Source organism: Oratosquilla oratoria, chromosome 14, assembly GCF_046742065.1.
Source record: "Oratosquilla oratoria isolate Oo_2021 chromosome 14, ASM4674206v1, whole genome shotgun sequence".
Classification (NCBI taxonomy): Eukaryota; Metazoa; Arthropoda; class Malacostraca; order Stomatopoda; family Squillidae; genus Oratosquilla; species Oratosquilla oratoria.
In genome coordinates this window covers 17,372,520-17,391,360 of record NC_134790.1, presented here as the reverse complement: position 1 = coordinate 17,391,360, position 18,841 = coordinate 17,372,520, and the positions used below count along the sequence as shown (strand labels likewise).

At 43.1% G+C, this 18,841-nt stretch overlaps 1 protein-coding gene across 10 annotated transcripts in view; it reads right to left on the bottom strand.

The window, feature by feature from the left end:
* Positions 1-18,841, bottom strand: part of LOC143032750 (uncharacterized) — a 243,020-nt gene that overhangs the window by 197,715 nt on the left and 26,464 nt on the right. For all 10 annotated transcript variants that reach the window (XR_012967124.1, XR_012967123.1, XR_012967125.1 and 7 more), the window contains exon 4: positions 2,404-2,424. Coding sequence is in view for 5 of the 10 variants with exons in the window: in XM_076197720.1 (XP_076053835.1) it covers positions 2,404-2,424 (21 nt within the window). In the remaining 5 variants the exon portion in view is untranslated. The remainder of the gene's footprint in view (positions 1-2,403; positions 2,425-18,841) is intronic.

The following is an 18,841-nucleotide window of genomic DNA, read 5'->3' as shown; positions in this document are numbered from 1 at the left end:
TGTGTGTGTGTGTGTGTGTGTGTGTTTCAAGGTCAACGCGACGCTACCTGACAGCTACTGACCCTAGGTCAGTTTTCCAAATTTAGCTAATGTCCACGGACTTCATTAAGTATAATAAACCCAACAACAATCAACGCACATACTGTATTTACGGGCATTATGCATTTTACCGCCGCCATGCGATTTTATTCACGCGAGGGCGGGGAGACAAGCAAGCAGGGAAGCAGGCAGGTAAGCATGCAAGCAAGTAGACAGACAAACAGGTAAGCAGGCAGGTAAGCAGGCAGGTAAGCAGGCAGGTAAGCAGGCAAGTAGGCAGGCAAGCAAGCAGGCAGGCAGACACCATCACCCGACCAAGCCCAACTCGGGGGGGGGGGGTCCCGAGTAAAGAACGATCCGCACCATGCCTGTGCGTGCAGCTAACGGGCCAACGAGGTTCCTTCCTGCCGCAGAAGAAACAGCAGTTAACCTGAAAGGGAGTGGGGGGGGGGAGTGGGGAGGGGGAGGCAGGTAATCACCCTCCACCCATCCCACCTTGGCCGGCGCGTGTAGGTGCCCCGCCCTCATTTACGCAGTGCAGCGCTGACGAGGCCCCGATGGTGAGCACCAGGCAGAGGTCAAAGGGAAGAAGAAGAGACAGACAGCAAAATCGCCAGCACGCACACATACACACACACACACACACACACACGCCAGCCCGCATGCACCAGAGAGAGAGGGCGGAGAGACAGGAGACAGAGAGATGGGGGGGGGGGAGTCGAGAGATAGGAGAGAGATGAGGGGTGGAGAGACAGAGAGGTAATAGAAAAGAGCGAAGAGAGGGGAGAGAGAGAGGGTCATGGAGGGGAAGGAGAGGGGGAAGAGAGAGAGGGTCATGGAGGGGAAGGAGAGGGGGAAGAGAGAGAGAGGGTCATGGAGGAGAAGGAGAGGGGGAAGAGAGAGAGAGGGTCATGGAGGGGAAGGAGAGAGGGAGGGAGAGAGAGAGAGAGCGAGAGAGAGAAAGAGAGAGAGAGACAGTGAGGGAAAGAAAAAAAAAGGGGATAGGAGAGGAGAGGAAAGAGGAGTGGAGAGAGGAGAGAAGGGAAAATGGAGAGAGGAAAATGGAGAGGGGAGAGAGAAAAGCGCAGGCAGGCAGGCAGGCAGGGCCAATCCCCCTTCCCCCCACACACAACTCACTCCGCCTCCCCTCTCTCCATCACACACATGCTGGCAGGCAGGCAGGCAGGCATCGACTGGCCTCTGCAGTGGGGGATCCAGCAGGGTTGAGATGTAGAGTCCGCACCGGACCATTCCCCTGCAGTTAATCCAACAGAAGGCGAACCTCCCCTAGCCTGCGCCCATCCCATGTCTAAAATAACATCAACGAGTCCATTCACTTCGGGAAAAAAAGCAGAGACGATGACGTCAGTTAGGAGGCGGCTTCGAACCGCGGTGCTGAGACAAATGAAAGTCGAGCCAGTCGACTGACGCACCACGTCGTGACGTAATGTCGTCTTTTTTTCCCCCGAAGAGAACTGACCGTTATTTTTTCTCCGCACGTTCTAACATCTCCTTCAAGCTACATCATCATATATGGATTGCCTCTTCGCCCTACGTTCTCAGGCACACACACACACACAAATAGCAGAAACAAGAGGAGATCAATGAATAGGTTAAGGGAAGTGTAGAGACAAAACAGGCGTCGGTATACGATTTACTACTCTACGGAGACAAGCGAGTTGGCACAGGGAGTAAACATGATGGGGAGGATAGGTTAGGGAAGTCCAGGGGAAGAAAAGTGCTGGGGATGGGACAGGTCAAGGGAAGAAGGGGAGTCTGCCGAGGGAGGAAGAAGGGGAGTCTGCCGAGGGAAGAAAAAGGGAATAGGAACGAAAGAAAAGGAAACTGGGAAAAATACGTTGGGGTGGGAGGAGAGCAACGGCTTTAGAGGGAAGGGGACCAAGAAGCTGGTGAGGGAGTCTGGGGATTGAGAGGGAAGGACCAGATGGGGATGGAAGGACAAGGGGTGGGTATATGTGAAGAGGATGGGGATGGGAGCAGGAATGGTGGGATTAGTGTATGGGGTTAGGGAACTCTGTGCTGGGAATGTGGGGGAGAGAAGGAAAAGGGGAGACAGGGGTGGGGAGGGGGAACAGGTGTTGGACCTGAGTGGGGGGAGAGGCTGTGAAGAACAAGGGCTGGGGTGTGGGGGAGAACAGGGGAAGATGATTGGGAGGAAGATACTGGAGCAAGGAGATTAGGAGGAGGAGGAAGGCATGGGGAGACTGGGATTAGGATTAGGAAGAGAATTAAGACGATTAGGAGGAAGATAAAGAGGACTAAGGGGAGGATAAGGAGGAGGATAAAGAGATGGATGACGGTGACGAGGAAAAAAAAAAGTAATTCAAGAAAAATACCACATACCTGAAGTGCTGAGTCCGATCGCTACATGCAAAGAAAAGAAAAATATATTAGCTTTGTCGCAACGTGTGCTTGAGGGGGGGGTCGTGTTCGTGTAAGATGGTGGTAGTGATTGGCGATGGTGATAGGGACTGGCAATGATTATAGTAATTGGTGACGGTGATAGTGATGGTAGTGGTACTGGTGGTAGTGACTGGCAATGGTGATAGTGACTGGCAATGATGGTAGTGATTGGTGATGATAGTGATTGTAGTGTTATTGGTGGTAGTGCTTGATGATTGCGATTGACAAATGTGGTAGTGATTGGCAATGGTGACAGTGATTGACAATGGTGATTGGCAATTGTTGTAGTGATTGGTAATGGTTCCTACTAAATTGAAAGATAATATCTGGCACTGTATAGCATAAAATATCTAAACTATAATACAGGCACTAACGCCGTCTTCACACACACACACACACACACACTATGGATACCAATACACCATTTCATTCACAATTCAAAGGAAGCCATCCGTACACGTGATCCTCGGTATACCTACATGCCATAACTTTAAGTACCTTTGTCGCAATGCAATTAAAATATATATAAATACAAAAATGATATTAATAATAATAAAATAACTCCCAAATCAAGCAACTTAAGACCACTAGATCCCCAAAATTATATATATATATATATATATATATATATATATATATATATATATATATATATATATATACATACATACATACTTGTATATATATGTACACACACGCATAAATATATTAGGCCACAGAAATGTAACCAAACCATCAAACACCTTACCGCGGCACTGGCAAGATGCAGCCTCGATTCTGTGAGTTATGGCCACATTCACAGTTAAGCCACGCCCCCCACCCCATCCCCACCCACCCACCAACCGCCACGGTCGTCGTGCAAGAACAGAGGATAGAGTTGTGCCGGTTCGGGTTCTCAAAGGAACCAACAAATGACGAACCAAATCCGAACCATCACTACATGCATGACACCACCTACAACACTCGTAGTGTCCCGTCTCTCTCTATCCATCAGGCAAACTTGCCTTGACATCACGATCGTATATATGCGGGAAATTGTATATTTTCTTCTTCGCGAATCATCTTGCATTTTTTTTTTTCGGTTTCATGGTCTCTTGTTCTTCCGCCCCATACTGAGATTCATTATATGTATTTTCCCATAGGGAGAAGAGAGTGGGGCGGGGGGGGGGGGTTAGATCAATTTTTGTTTCCTCTTGCAGAAGCCCATCTACTCTCATATTGACCTCTCCATCACTTGTAATTCATCTGTACAACCCTCTATCTTTGTGTGTGTGTGTGTGTGTGTGTGTGTGTGTGTGTGTGTGTGTGCGCGCGCGCGCGCACGAATACACTTAATGTACTACTATTTCGCTTTCAAAATACCTTACCCCACTTCACCTGTACATTTCCATCACACATATATTTTCTGTAGTAATTTTTTCCACAACTCTTTTTAGAAAACTTCGCTGCATCACTTGTATCTCCATTTTTTTTTTCAATCAGAATACACGTAACTTTGATCCTCTCGACCTGCTTCTTGTCACCGTGTTTCCAATTACATGACACATTCGACCGATTTAGCAAACGCAACGCAAGGCGACTTTATTTAGCATATGAGGATTGGGGTCTCGGCAGGTAGATACTCTGCTCAAGTCGGCGTCCCTTATAACACAAGTCCTAAAATCATTCGCAGCTTATCAATCAAAATCGAAGTGTGCTATATCAGTAGCTTACCACAGTGTAAAATAGTGTGCCAAGATTTCTTCTAGCCTACTGATTATTGGCAGCTTTTACTGCTGATGACGTACATTTTTAACTGCCGCCACGAGATTTTATTCAACCGAAGGGAAACACATTAAGGAGCAAAAAGATTAACCGGAAGGTCATGTACACACACACACACATATATATATTGTATTTGTATTTATCAAACCTGGGGATGTTTGTGGCTACCTCCCTTGTAAAGGGGAAAAAGCCTTTGGTATATGTATTATGTATGGGTATGTTTGTGTGCATGCAAATAATAATAATAATAATAATAATAATAATACCCGGTAATGAAAATAATAATAGCAATAATAATAATTACAAAAATAAAAGATAAACGATAATAATAGTATTAACAGCAATTATAACTAATTACAAAAGAATAAACATAACTAATTGATAATAACGATAATGATAATAATAATAATAATAATAATAATAATGAAAACGATTTTTCCTCGAGTTTTCACTAACTAGAAACCCGCAGCCCCACAGTATCTGGCAACGGTCCTTTGGCCCTCCTATAGCATAAGAAGAAACATTGCGCTGTTAATTGTTTGTGTTGGGATGTGATGGGTAGTAACACTGGGCACCCCTTCGTACAGCTCCTTACTTTCAAAGTATTCTGCATTCTTAGTCGGTTAGGAAATTTGTCAACCGAGGTTTGTCCAATTCAGTTTCTATATAATTTTCGAAGGGCGTTTGGTGAACTGTCAAAGTCTTATTTTTACATCTGCTGCCACCAGTGCTGTTACACTACAATAGTTTATCGTATTGGGCGAGGTTCGACCAAAGTGCCCTGTAACGTTAATTTGGTAAGGTAATATGTATGTGTTCGGATTCTTTCTAAAATACAACCGTTCTATCAGTTCAGATCCGGTGGAGAGGAGAGGAGATGGTTCTGTGGAATACTGGGTAGATGTTAGTTTGGTTTCAACATGAGAATTAGGTGTTCTTCTTCCTATTGTTGGAATGGCACCGTCCGATGGGGAATGTATGAAGTTATCAATTTGTCATGGTTCCTGGTGCAGGACCCAGATTTTTTTTTTTCTTCTTCTTTGACATATTGGCTCGACATTCTTCATGAGAGCTTCTTTCAATTTCTTGATGATTCTGCCTGTGTCTTTATTGCAGGAAGGTGTGATTTTTGTGTCTGTCTATCTTGTGTATCGTTTTCTTAATTTCTTGTTATCTGGCGTTGTGGGTTTAAAACTTGTTTCGGACACTATTTTTTATGGAATTGCAGTGTTGTCTTTGGTATTTTTTTCTTTCTGAGTTACTCCAACTGCTTTACGAGATCACGTGTATATATATATATATATATATATATATATATATATATATATATATATATTTATGTAATCTGTTCTAATTTTCTCTCAATTTTCATTGATTTGAAAATTACAGCCCCACAGTAGTTGACGGTCTTTGGACTCCCCCTATACCATTTTCCAAAGCAGCAATATCTTGTGGTCTGTGTTCTAGTCGTCTGGGACTGTTTCTGCCACCGACTTATGGCAGCGTTAGCCATCTATACAATATATCTAAAAAGGAAAATAAATATCTGACAAATGACAACGCAGGGTTCGATGAAATAGTGCGACGCTTTAATCATCTGCCGTGAGCTGATTCTGGAGTTTCATCGTGGGCAAATGAATCTATAGTTCAAATCCTTCTAGGGCTAAAGTCCTCAGTGGGAAGAGGCTCAAAGACAGTGGTCGTAATATACGAGTCATCGTTACACAAGGTTTCTTTTCTCCAAATGTGGAACTTTCAGTCTATTTCATGAATGTGGTATATGTAATTGGCCTCAATACACATTAGCGCGCGCGTGCAAAATTACAAGAGAAACTTGAAGATCGTATTTTCGCGTATTACATCCCCAGACGGATTACAGACGGGTGTAATACACGAATGTTCCTGCTCTCTTCAATATTCCTTTCTTCTGTGGTAATTTTACATACTTTGTTTCCCGGTGATGTGAAAGACCTGCATGCGCGCGCGCGCGCACACACACCCATACGGGTTTACATAGGTTAGCAGAAACGAGGGATGCCAGAAACTAGATTTGATCAACATTCTTCTTTGAGTGGCACTCAGTCTTCAAGCTAATGCATAACCCTGGTCCGTAGGGGTCACTTGTCCAGACTGCACAAATCTTGCAGTCCATGCCCATACGGTGCTTGCTCGTTCGTGCGCGCGCGCGCAAGCGTGGGAATGCATGTGCGCAGGCGCGGCGTTGGTGAGCTAGTGCCTCCCCAAGCTAGCTAGCAACAGTGGCCACGCCACGCCTCGCTTCGCTTCGCTTAGCCTCGCCTCGGATCACCTCGCCTTCCCTGTGGCACTCGCTTGGCACATCCACCGGTTGTGATACTTGTCAAGGCCACAGTCAAATCATGCTGATACCATCGCCCCCAGGGTCACACGTGGGCTCCTACACGTGGTATGACAATTAAAAACAATGAGAAATGACTACACGAATTAAATCCTTTCCTGTACACAACAATAAGGCAAACGCACACACGACAACACAGACCCAAGATGCAGTCCCACTACAGGCTTAAAAGTTCCACTAACAATGCAACAACATTTTATTGTCGCCCTTGAGTGATAGGAATGGTTATGTTTACTTGTGAGTGCATATGTGGAAAACAACAACTATTGATCACGAGTCCAGCACGTGATTCAGGACCATAGCAAATCAACAGACACTCCCGATATGTCTACACTTTCCCTGAAGATTTCGATCCAATGCATAATCCGCAGTCAAAAACGACTTCCCCGCCCTCCCACCCTACCCCACCAAGCAGTACCCCTATAACACATACACCACTCACTCACTCTTCCTCCTCTTCAGAGCCGTTGTAACGGTCGCATACACGCCAGGGCCGGTCGTCATGCCCGTTGCTGTGCAACTTGATGTGAGAGCTGTACGCGTTCATGTCTGTTGAGGCACAACCACACGCACTGGTAGGCATGCAGGCAGGCAAGCAAGGCTACGGAAGCAATATCGACAAACAACCCTGCCGGCTCCTACAGCGCAGACTTGGACCAATGGCTCACACACTGTGTTGTTGTATTGACCACTTGGACGCGACGACGCTGGTTCGTGGTAGGGGGAAATACCTTTTATCTACAGTGAGGTCATATGCAGATATTGGCTCACGCCAGGTGATTTTATTCAATGTTCGGTGGTAGTGGGGGTGATACAGACTCGGAAAAGTCTTTCTTCCTTAATTGGTCAAGAACGTTTGACGACGTGGCTGAGGGGTCAAGGACGTATAATACCATGTGACCCGACAACGCTCACAGACAAAAGATAATACCCCCCTCTCCCACCCCCAAAGGAATGAGAGGATTAACAAATCCCACTAGAGCATACATCCTCCCACAGAAAGGATATTCTAAGATCACGTGACCCAGTCCAGGGGCCGCTCCTCCTACGAATGGAACCGGCTAACGTCAACAAAACAGGTTTAGAGAAATGCGGTTAATTGATGAGAGGGTTAACCTTCGAAGTCGCATCACATCCACCCAGCCGAAAAAGGAGAAAAATTCTTGGCCATCTTTAGAGGTCTCCGAATATTCACAAGCGTCAACTCTACACAATCACCTGAACATTACAGAAGTATTTACTAATATCACATAATAATTCAAGATCCACCAGCTCCCATACTGGGTTGCATGATTATATTCTGGCTGTCGCCATAAGATTTTATTCAAACATGCGTACGCTTAAAGTCGTCAATATTATTATTACAATTCTAATACTAAGATATACACAAAAGTACTCAAAGGAGAACATACATCTTGATTTCTATAGAAACTTGTTTGTCCATTCCGCTAGTGTGCGACATGACAAACGGCTGGCTTCGCCCAGGCCCTCTCCCGCCAAAAGTTGCCTCAACTTGAAGGTTTGTTCACACTTATTTTCGCGTGCAGTTAATCAACAGATTCTCGGTACTGCACTGCTGGAAATTATTTAAGAAATACAAACTAAACAAATACGAGTGTAGCCAGGACAGTCTTGGAGTCTAGCTTGCCTGGGCTTTCATAATGCATTTTTTCAAGACCACAAATATGCAATTTAAAGATTCTGACAATCCCAGTGATGTGTTAATTTGCCCAGGCAAATTATACATATATTTTTGTTAAACCTGATTAAGTTTTATTTTCATTCACATTTACATTATATTGCAGTAACTAGAGAAAGTCACCGGATGTAATAATTTTCTTTGCTATGGTAATGGTCCAAAGGATTTGCTCTCCTTAGAGGTTATGATACATAATGTGATGATTATCAACATCAGCATCATTCCTTCACGGAATTAAACTTGATACAACAAATGTTGGTATTTTGTTACCCCTGCAAGTTCAAGTGTCATTTTCACCATGTATGTTCCCCGTTACCAAGACATATGCGTGGAGTTGTCACACTGTACTATTTATCCCACAACCTCCAATTAATCAGACACACCTCCAGAACTTTTCCCGCCGTAAAACCACTATGGTAAAATATTTTTTTCTCAACAAAAAATATAGAGTGCCATTTTGATATGCTGGACGAAAGTTATATTCCTCCAGGATATCAGATTTTTTCCCGAAAGCTGTGGGCTGCAAATTTGCTCCTACAGTCGGAGGAAAAATAGCCTAGTGTGATATGATAACGTCTTTGGACGGTCATCCGGCAATTCTCCGACCTCCACCAATTCCACGGTGCACGATCTCGTCCTTGTAGTCCCCCACAACCCAATAGGACAAACTATATTTAGTTATGAAATGGAGACTAGTGTGTGAACCTTGACAATTTTGTGTATGTGTGACACAGTTCAACGACTCTAGAGAGAAATGCTGGATTTACACGTTATAGGCCTAATCATATTTGAATGTTTTAATGCGTCATGTAATACAACGTACTTCCTGGTTCCGACCTATCCGGTCGACATGACGTCATCGACAGCAGACTATCGACTTGATGTAATCGATTGGGAATTTTGCAATGGGGCGCCTTCAACAAGGTGACGTGTAGATGGTAGCTCTCTCACATTTTTCGTACTTAGTGGAATTTTCCTTCTTAGTCATGCTGCCTCAATAATATTTAAATTATGTGGCGCCCCCCCCTCCCAGTTGCTTTCAGATACTCCAACGTTTTTTGAAAATAAAAACATTGAACAGCAGCCACCGTGTAAAATAATAAAAGGAAAATACACCCGAGGCGGATGTGGTTCTCGAGACCAACCCCAAGAAAGTCGGACCACACCGAAGGAAAGATCGTCATGAAGATTACGGCAAATGCCTCAGACAGTGCGGTTGCTGGCACTGTTCAACAAATCACATTTTCTACGTGCCTTGCGTGTGCGTGTGTGTGTGTTTACCCAGCGAGCGTATACCTATAAGAGCTAGAGAGAGAGAGAGAGCGGGGCTGGGGAGATTAACTCTTGCATTATTGTGCCCGACTTGCTGCCAACAATGCTAACATCGTCCGCCCGACGTATTTACAACAACGCTTCTGTCGACGACGCGCCATCACCCCCTTTCCCCCTCCTCCCACCCCACCCGCCCTCCGGCACCACCACACCCGACACTACAATCTACTAACGCCGAAGTCCAGACACAACGATCTGCGGCGTTCAACGACCTAAATATCTAGTCTATCATTATACTATTCTACTCAGACAGGTACCTACTGTTTCCTACCATTTTCTATTATTACTGAATAGAGGAAACTGCCTTGTCCCTCCGAAAACACTACAATTACATACAAATCTACTCCAACCTCACACAACTGGCTCGACATAACTGTCGTGATGTAGCCTAGTGTAGCTCTGGACTTCTGTGTCAGTGTACCTCTGGCACCATCTACATCAGGGTCTCGACACATCATGGCCGATCCACACACTTCACATTCCAGGCGTACCGTTCAGCTTTGCCACCTTGCTGATGATGGATTTGGAATATTTGCTGCAGCAGCAGCAACTTCAATAATAACAATTAACAATAGTATTAATAACATTATCATTATAATTACTACTATTATTAATATTATTGTTTCGAGTCGCAACAACTCCACAGTGACTGGTAACGAACGGTCCACCCTCCCACGTCGTCGCGCCCAAAAACAAACACAATGGAACATGGGCACAGTGCACCCACAGACTAGTCTTCGTTCAAGGGAATTTCTTTCCCATTTTCCGACCTGAGAAGGTGGAAGATTCGAGAAGCGTACACCAAGAGGAGCTTAACGGCGTACCTAATAAGCTCATAGTGCTAGAACAAGCGGAGGTCCATGGTCGCTGCTGGGGCCGGTTGCGAGCGTACAAACAAATAAACAAACAAGATAAAACAAGCAATGCGGCCTAGATCGTACAGGGAGATTCTATATTCAAACGAAATTTCAACTCCGCCCACAAGAAAACGAAATCCAAGATGTCACAGTTTTCTTGCAGAAGTTATCGGTTATTTTGTTCTCACAACATAAACACGATCTGCCACCGACAAAAACTATACACACTTTCTTCAAACGTTAACCGAATCAAATTAGGAGTTTAGTTATTTGGGTTTCGGAGCAAAATTTATTGGAAATTTGCACTTTATTACTGAGCCTCCACTAGTCGTTGTGAGGAGGAAAAGTCTTTAGTTAATGAATGATCTAAAAGCATCACACAGCGTCAAAAACAAAAATGTAATCAGTATCTTTTCTATTCGCATTATTATTACTATATATATTTTTACTGTATCTTAACATGATTTATGGTCAAATTGCATATTCATGTACGAGAAACGTTCATGGTGATTACGTTATATGGTTTTCTTTCATCTAAATAACATGTATCAACACGGAATGTAATTCAACTGTTAAAACTTCGACGAAATTCTGCAGCCGTCGACTTGTTGCGTTTTATTTGTTATTTGGAAAAGGAAATGGGAATAGGATTGATGAAAGAGTATTGGGATGACTTGGACACACGGAAAGCATAAGTAAAGAGAGGTTAGTAAAAGAGGTGTGGAGGGCAAAAGTGGGTGGTGTGAACAGGTGGGCGCGACCAAGGATATGGATGGGTGGGGTGAGAGGAGCTTTGCGAAAGAGGGGGGGTGGGGGTGGTATCTGTTGAGGAAGGAAGGGAGAAGGCAGAGGATAGGGGAGAGTGGGGAATGGTTGTGTATGGATGATGCTGTGATACCTGGAAGGGAATGGTGGGGGGATGGGGGGTTAGAGTGATCGTGTGAATATTTTGACGCAGCTCGAAGGGATTTATAGTCTTCTCTTTCTACGCATGAGGGAACGGAGAGGGGGGGGTCGGCAAATAAATGAAGCGGCCTTGCTGTGGATGTGCTGCGTCTTGCTGCATTGCTTCTGACCCTGGGCGACGGGCGAGATGCAGGGATGACCCGTCATTCAAGAGCCAAGAAAAGAGTGAGGGAGGGGTAGTGAATGGGAGTGGAGTGGGTGGAGATGAAATGGGTGAGAGAGCAATTATCCCTTTTGACTTTGGCTACCTCTCTTGTAAGGGGTGGGTGGGAAGCTTTTGGTATATGTATGCATATCTTTTTCAAGCCCAGTTCACTTTTGGAACCAATGGGCAGGTTTCTACGACATTTAACTTGTTCCAAACACAATATAGATTTTCACTGCGTAAATAATATAATCCTTTTAAAAAATGAGATAAGGAGGGTCCCGCACAGACATGACGTCACTAATGCGACAAGACTCGGCTGAGTCTACATATCCATTATGCTCCAGCACCACAACTAAGCTAGGAGGCAGGATCTCCATGACGTCATATCGTTAGCATTCTTCTTAACGAATTGGTGTGTTATTAAGACATTGCTGTGTGGTCTACACACAATACCAGAAGCAGTTTCAATGCGTCTAGCGTGTCCAGCAGCTGGCGACGACACGTGCGCACTGCGCAGACGCATTCGGGGTCCCGCCACAGAAAGCGCGCCAAAATTGCACCCCGTACCTTCAGGGTCGACAGGTGTCTCAGCCAAACTAAAAGTACCGGTAGGTCACATGCTTAACCTTGAAATGACACCTTTTTTCAATAATAATAAAAATAACAACAATAATAATTATCTATATATCAAGGGAGGTACCCAAGTCAAAAGGCAAGTTCCCATCCCCACCTATTCCAGTTCTATCCAACACCCTTCCTCCCTCTCATCTTAGCTGCTCCTACTAACGAAAATATGCGAGGCTCTTTTTCAATTTTATTTATCTGGAAACTAACGATTTTATTCAGCTGTGTGTTACTCCTTTCGCTTCACAATTACATTTAATCAATTTAATTTGTCCAAACAATCCATCCCACTGTGTGCACCATTTCATCTAATTGAATTAAGCTCAAGCTGCGTTTAACCAACTACCTCATGAAAAAAAAGTCCTTAGGTGAGGGCCTCTGCTGGATAAAGGACAACGAAACAGGACTGCATCTGGTTGGAGATTTACTCCCAAAGAAAAGTTCCTAAAGAACAACCACACCAATAAGGCATATCAAATTACAGAAAAGAATAAACATATAAACAAACATAAACATACAAATAAATAAATTATATAAAAATACTTATCTCTCAGTTACCGAGTGAGATTAAAAATTCCTACTGAAACGATATGATTTTTCTTTTTTATTATAATCTTCAACTTTGCCCCTTCTACTTTCCTCACTTTCTCCACTGCAAACGGCTGATATATCACATCGAACTGCTTACCACAACGAAGACCGGATGTCTTCAAATAAAGCGACCTGCAGAATCCCTGACTCTATTCTACACAGATTCCATTACGCTGCGGAAGCAGAGTGGGGTTGAGATATTAACATCGCCCCTGATCGCCCAATCCTGGAGGCGTCATGACGTCATGTCGACCCCAAGACACTTTACAGTAAACATGGACAAACTCGACACTCACACTTTGTGGTGATAACGATTCCTACGTCTGGCATCGCCAACGGATGTTGAAAAATATAAACAATGCAAGATTCTTTACAATTATGGCATCATCTTCAACTACGCCGTATGCTGTGTACCTAAGTTTGTTCTCGCTACCATCACACACATCTCAACTTTAAATATTTTACAAAGGATTACAAAGGAAGGCATGCCGACAGGAGACCTTTTTGGTCCATAACTAGATCGGATGCAGGAAAGAAAATAAAATAAAAGAATGACAGACAATAATGTTAAAAATAACTATATATATATATATATATATATATATATATATATATATATATATATATATATATATATATATATATATATATACCATACATATATCAAAGGCTTTTTCCCTCATAAGGGAGGTAGACACAAATAAAAACAAAAGGCATAAAAACTGCTCCCACACATTCCATCTCTATTACATTTGACTCCCCTCTTACCTCCCTCTTATCTTGGCACATCCTGGATGACGGGTCATCCCTGCATCTTGTCCACTGCCCTGGGTCAGAGGCAGTGTCGCAAGATATATATATATATATATATATATATATATATATATATATATATATATATATATATATATATACACACAAACATATGTATGATGTAAGTGGAGTAGGAAACAGGCATATAAAACCATCTCTATGGTTGATACTATTATTAGCATATAGGCAGCTTCTATTGCTTTTCTTAATTTCTTCGTTAAACCTTTATTTATTAATTATAATTGTATTGTCACAGTCAAGATGGTCATGTTCTATGTGTCTTATCATAGAATTAGAAAAAAGGTTATACGAACACAAAAATACATGACCACCTTCCGGACTGGGACAATACAATTACAATAAAGGTTCAACGAAGAAATCAAGAAAAACAATAGTAGCAGCCTATATTAATGCTAATAATAGCATCAACCATAGAGATGGTTTTATATGCTTGGCAAGAGCTACAAGTTTATTGGTAGTTGAAGAAGACAAATGTTCCGATCACGACGACCTTTCCTAGGCACCCTGTGAGATGACATGCCTGTGTATAAAATGTCCATGTTGTACTTTATCGTTAAGCTTTGTGACACAAGACCCTAAGGGTCGAAACGTTAAGGCAGTAAAATTCTTCCATTATTCCTTGTATACTTCATCCGCCTTCAGTTATATATATATTATATATATATATATATATATATATATATATATATATATATATATATATATATATATATATATATATATATATATATATATATATAATATCAAAGGAATTCACATTTCGACAAAGATATACAGACCATTTGTCTCATCTCTGTATTCATTTTTCTCCAAGCGTGGATTTCTTTCCTAATGTCTACTAAATGCAAGCGCTAATTACGAGGGCATGAGCCACGAGCGTTGCTCCTTTCCTGTACACTATTTTCGCATGAGGGGGACAAGTATGGGTCACCATGTACATGAAGTTGTTGGCCCTGCTTGGGGTTTTAAGACTAGTTTAGATAAACACCTAAGCAAGATGCTACAATGCCTGCCATTTATTTTATATTTGTTTATTATTTTTTACTATTTGTCTGTTTCTTTATTATTTGCTTATCATTTATTATTATTTATCTGTCAATCTATTGTTATTTACTTTTTGCTTATTATTCAACTTTACTACCTATTAATCTTATTTATTATTATTTACACTATTGTAATCTTTATTTATAATTATTATAATTTTTTCGCATCCGACCAAGTTATGGACCAAAAGATCTCCTGTCAGCATGCTCCTCCTTTGTAATACTTGGTGCTGTGTCTTGCTGCATTGCTCCTGACCCGGTCAGTGGGCGGGAGATAGACCTGACCCTTTACTCACAAGGTGCTAAGATATGTACGAGTATGTGTAGGGGGGGGGGACGTCTTGGCTGATTACTTCCCATGTAAAGAGGCAGACCCTTTTGGTATACAGAATATAGACATGTGGCAACACGCCACTACTGTAGTGTCCCCTTAACGCATAGAGCATTTTTGTAAAATAAAATAACTAATCTAGGGCAAACCATGTGTCCATTATAATCAAATTATATATTGTAAATAATATTGTTACATATAAGGATAGCCCTTATAACATGAAAAGCATCTAAATATAACATTGTTCTATAAATTGTACAAAGTAATAAAACATTGATTGTACATAATTTATGTCACGGCGGACGGGAAATTCAACATGTCCAAAAAGATTTGGAATTTATTTTAATATTTCTCTTACGAATGATAACCATATACCATGATGAAGTAACTTACCACATCAGACATACCGAATAGCTCCCATAATATAGCAATATTCAGCTGAAAGAGAACCTCCTGACCAAAGAGATGAAGGATATTCAATTCTTATTCACATTCGGGCTCCCCACCACCACCCGTGACCTCTCAAGCCATCACACCATCTTCTCGTACATAAATTTCATTCCAAGGTCATGGAAGGCCTTCATTTTGCTGAACAACGCCGACTGAGGACAATCCGGATAGGAACGATGGTGAAACGAGGGGTTTAATCCCTTAAGTAAACAATTCAACGGCTCTTGCTTCACCACATGGCAATTCTATTCAGTAATGCAGGAGAAAAACCCAAGGAACGCTAAATCTAAGCTAATCCATTCATTACAAATGACGGCCTTCAAAGATTTTGTTCTAACTAACGCCTAAGTTGTTTCTTAAAAAAAAAAAAAAAACAGAAGACCCGCTACCCCAGGGTACCCGGCAACGACCTCCGGGTTGGCTCGCAAATCGAAATACTATACTACTGTGTCGAGTTGTGTCGCTGTTGGTCAGTGTACGATTACTTGTCTCGTGTCTCCGTCCTCATGGTCAAGGGACACATGATAGCGCCAGGATAAGACACAGTGTCAGCTCCGATAGTTAAACTGTTACTATCGGCGTAAGTTGAGACAGGATGCCATGTTACAAAAGAGTCGCGTGTTCCGTCACATTGCTACTGGCGACTCCATCGCTTGTCCTAGCTCCCCATCAGAATGACTCAACCTATCACCTTATGGAATTCTATTGACGTGTACAATTGCCCTATGGGAGTTACAAGTAGCAATGGAAGCATGACATTCGCTTTGGTGTCAGGATTAAACAGATGTGGAATGTCTTAAAGGGGGTGGAGTGGTGACAGTGGAGTGGTTGGTGAGATAATCCACTCCGTGTCCAAGGGAAGGAGTACCTCAACTAACCTGGGGAGTACATGGGGAGTCCCACTACACATTGGTAAGGAAGTGTTAATGTCATTTCACAGGGACCGGTTTGCCAATTGTGACATGATAACAACAGATACATCTAAACTCACTTTTCAACGACTAAAAACCCGGTGCCCTATAGCGACTAGCAACAGCTCCCCGACTCTCCTATGGATGATGGTCTGTATTGTATCAATGTAAGGCGTTGTTTCTATGTCACTAGTTCATAGTAATAGCTGAAGAGGAACAGTCGCCGGTTGCGAGTTCTCACACGAAAAAAAAAAAAAATGGAGGACATACAATCTAAGTGGACGGAAGTGAGGGTGTTCATGGTCTTTGAAGACTGGTAACAGGGAGATGGTTCTATCTGACGTCTGTCTAGGAGGACCGAAAGGTGGGGAGTGAGAGAAAATTTGCACAGTTCTAGTATATGTGGTATCACAGGCGGTACTTTGGTACTTTTTGGTAGGGTGTTCGTGGACTTGAAGAACACTTATAACAGGATTGATGCAGAACCTTTGTGGGACGTTGTTTTACGTGAATAGTAGAACATGTGTGACGATCTGGGATGACGAGTGCATGGTTGGACGTGAATAGTGGGTACCGTAAGGACTGTTCTCTATGTAAACAAATGGAATAATTCAAATAAAAGCAAACAATGCTGACGTATCAATTTAGTGGGTGTGAATATACGAACATACTGATTTGTTATTTAAGGAAGACGTAAGAATATCAAAACAAGGGCAACTATTATTTGCACATAACACGACACTTAAGGCGGATTCCGAGAAGAGACTGAAGCAGCGTGGCAGGACTTATGAAATAAAAAAATCCACGACCAAATGCGAGTATATATAGAGCTATGAGGTGTACAAAAAATGTTGATGGTTTGAATGGAAGCGTGAATGAGGAGATGCTTCAAGAAGTGGAGAGTTGAGTATCTGGTGGTGAATGGGAGAGTGGACGTGGAAGTGGACTATTGAGTATACAAAGTATATCTGAGAACGAGTCGAGTATGAACTATTTGGGAAATGCAAGTTGCATGAAGAGGTGTCAGTGCCTCGACCGTGTGCAAAGCAGGATTGGAGTGTCTGAGGAAAGGGACAGAATAAATGTATTCGAGATATGTATCTCAGAAGTACATCAAATCAAATTAGCCATCCTGAGTCCACTGCTGAACAAAGTCCTCCTTCATAGCATTCCAGGATTCACACGACCGCGCCAACCTCTGCCACCTCACTCCTGCATACTTCTCGATCTCGTCTCTCCACCTTCTGTCTGGTCTCCCTCTTCCACGCTTCCCATCTCGTGGCGTCCACTCAGTAACACACTTGCTCCATCGCTCATCAGTCATTCTCACTAACTTGCCTGCCCAAATCCACTTTCCCTCTTTTACCGACTCCACAATATCTTTCACTCTAGTCTGCTCTCTCACCCAACTTACTCTCTTTCGTCTCTCAGCGTCATTTCCATCATTGATCTCTCCATTCTCCTCTGTGCAGTCCTTAGTTTTGTTTCCATCGCCTTCGTCAATTTCCAAGTCTCAAACCCGTGGATTATTGCTGGCAGAATGCATTGATTGCAAGGGTATAAAGACTGGTTAAATATGGAAATGTTGGAAGAAACCTGCCTGGCCCTAGGCAGGTGGACCAAGGGAATGTGGAGTGTTTTGGACAAACGGGTGAGAAATGACTACCGATAAGTGTTGAAAACAAACACACAAGCTAACAGTCACCACATGATCAATGGGTGAACCCTTAGGACACGACAACAGTAGAACTTCCACACCATGCACTGACCCTCTCCCACGTCCCTCCAAGCACGAAACTCTCCCCAACTCGCCTCCACCGATTTCCATTTCATCACGTTTGTTCCTGCCCACCCTCATACATGTCAACCTACTTACCCATGTACCTTCGACCTACTTAGGCTACTTATACATCTATCCTACCAGCCCGCCTGCCTAATCATCCTGTGCACATCATTTCCAGCCTATTAACCCTCATCCCCACCTCACCGCCTTCCCCCCACCCACCCCACCACTACACTTTCTCGATATCTCCCACCTCACGTTCCCAAATCCTCGATTTCTTTTTACACTTAATCTTTCAATTATAATTACCACAAATCTCTTCCTCTTTCTTTGTTTAAAGCCACAACCACCACCGCTTCCTCCTCTTCCTCCTCCAACCCTTATGCGGGTCACTTGCTACTGACACAGCCAAACCTCCTCTCTCTCTCTCTATTCTCCCTCCTCTTTCTCGGTTCGTTCTTTATTTCTATTGAGCCCATATTCTTCCTCTTTTTATTTTCAATCCTTCCTCGTCGTCTCTCCTCTTCCTCGTTCCTCCTCCCCCCACCCCCATCCACCGTGACCTCCAGTACGACTGAGTCAGCCAACCTGGCAACATAAAAAGGCATAGTCGGTCGACACAGTCCTTGTAATTGAGACGCGAGTTGGGGAGGAGGAGGGGGAGGAGG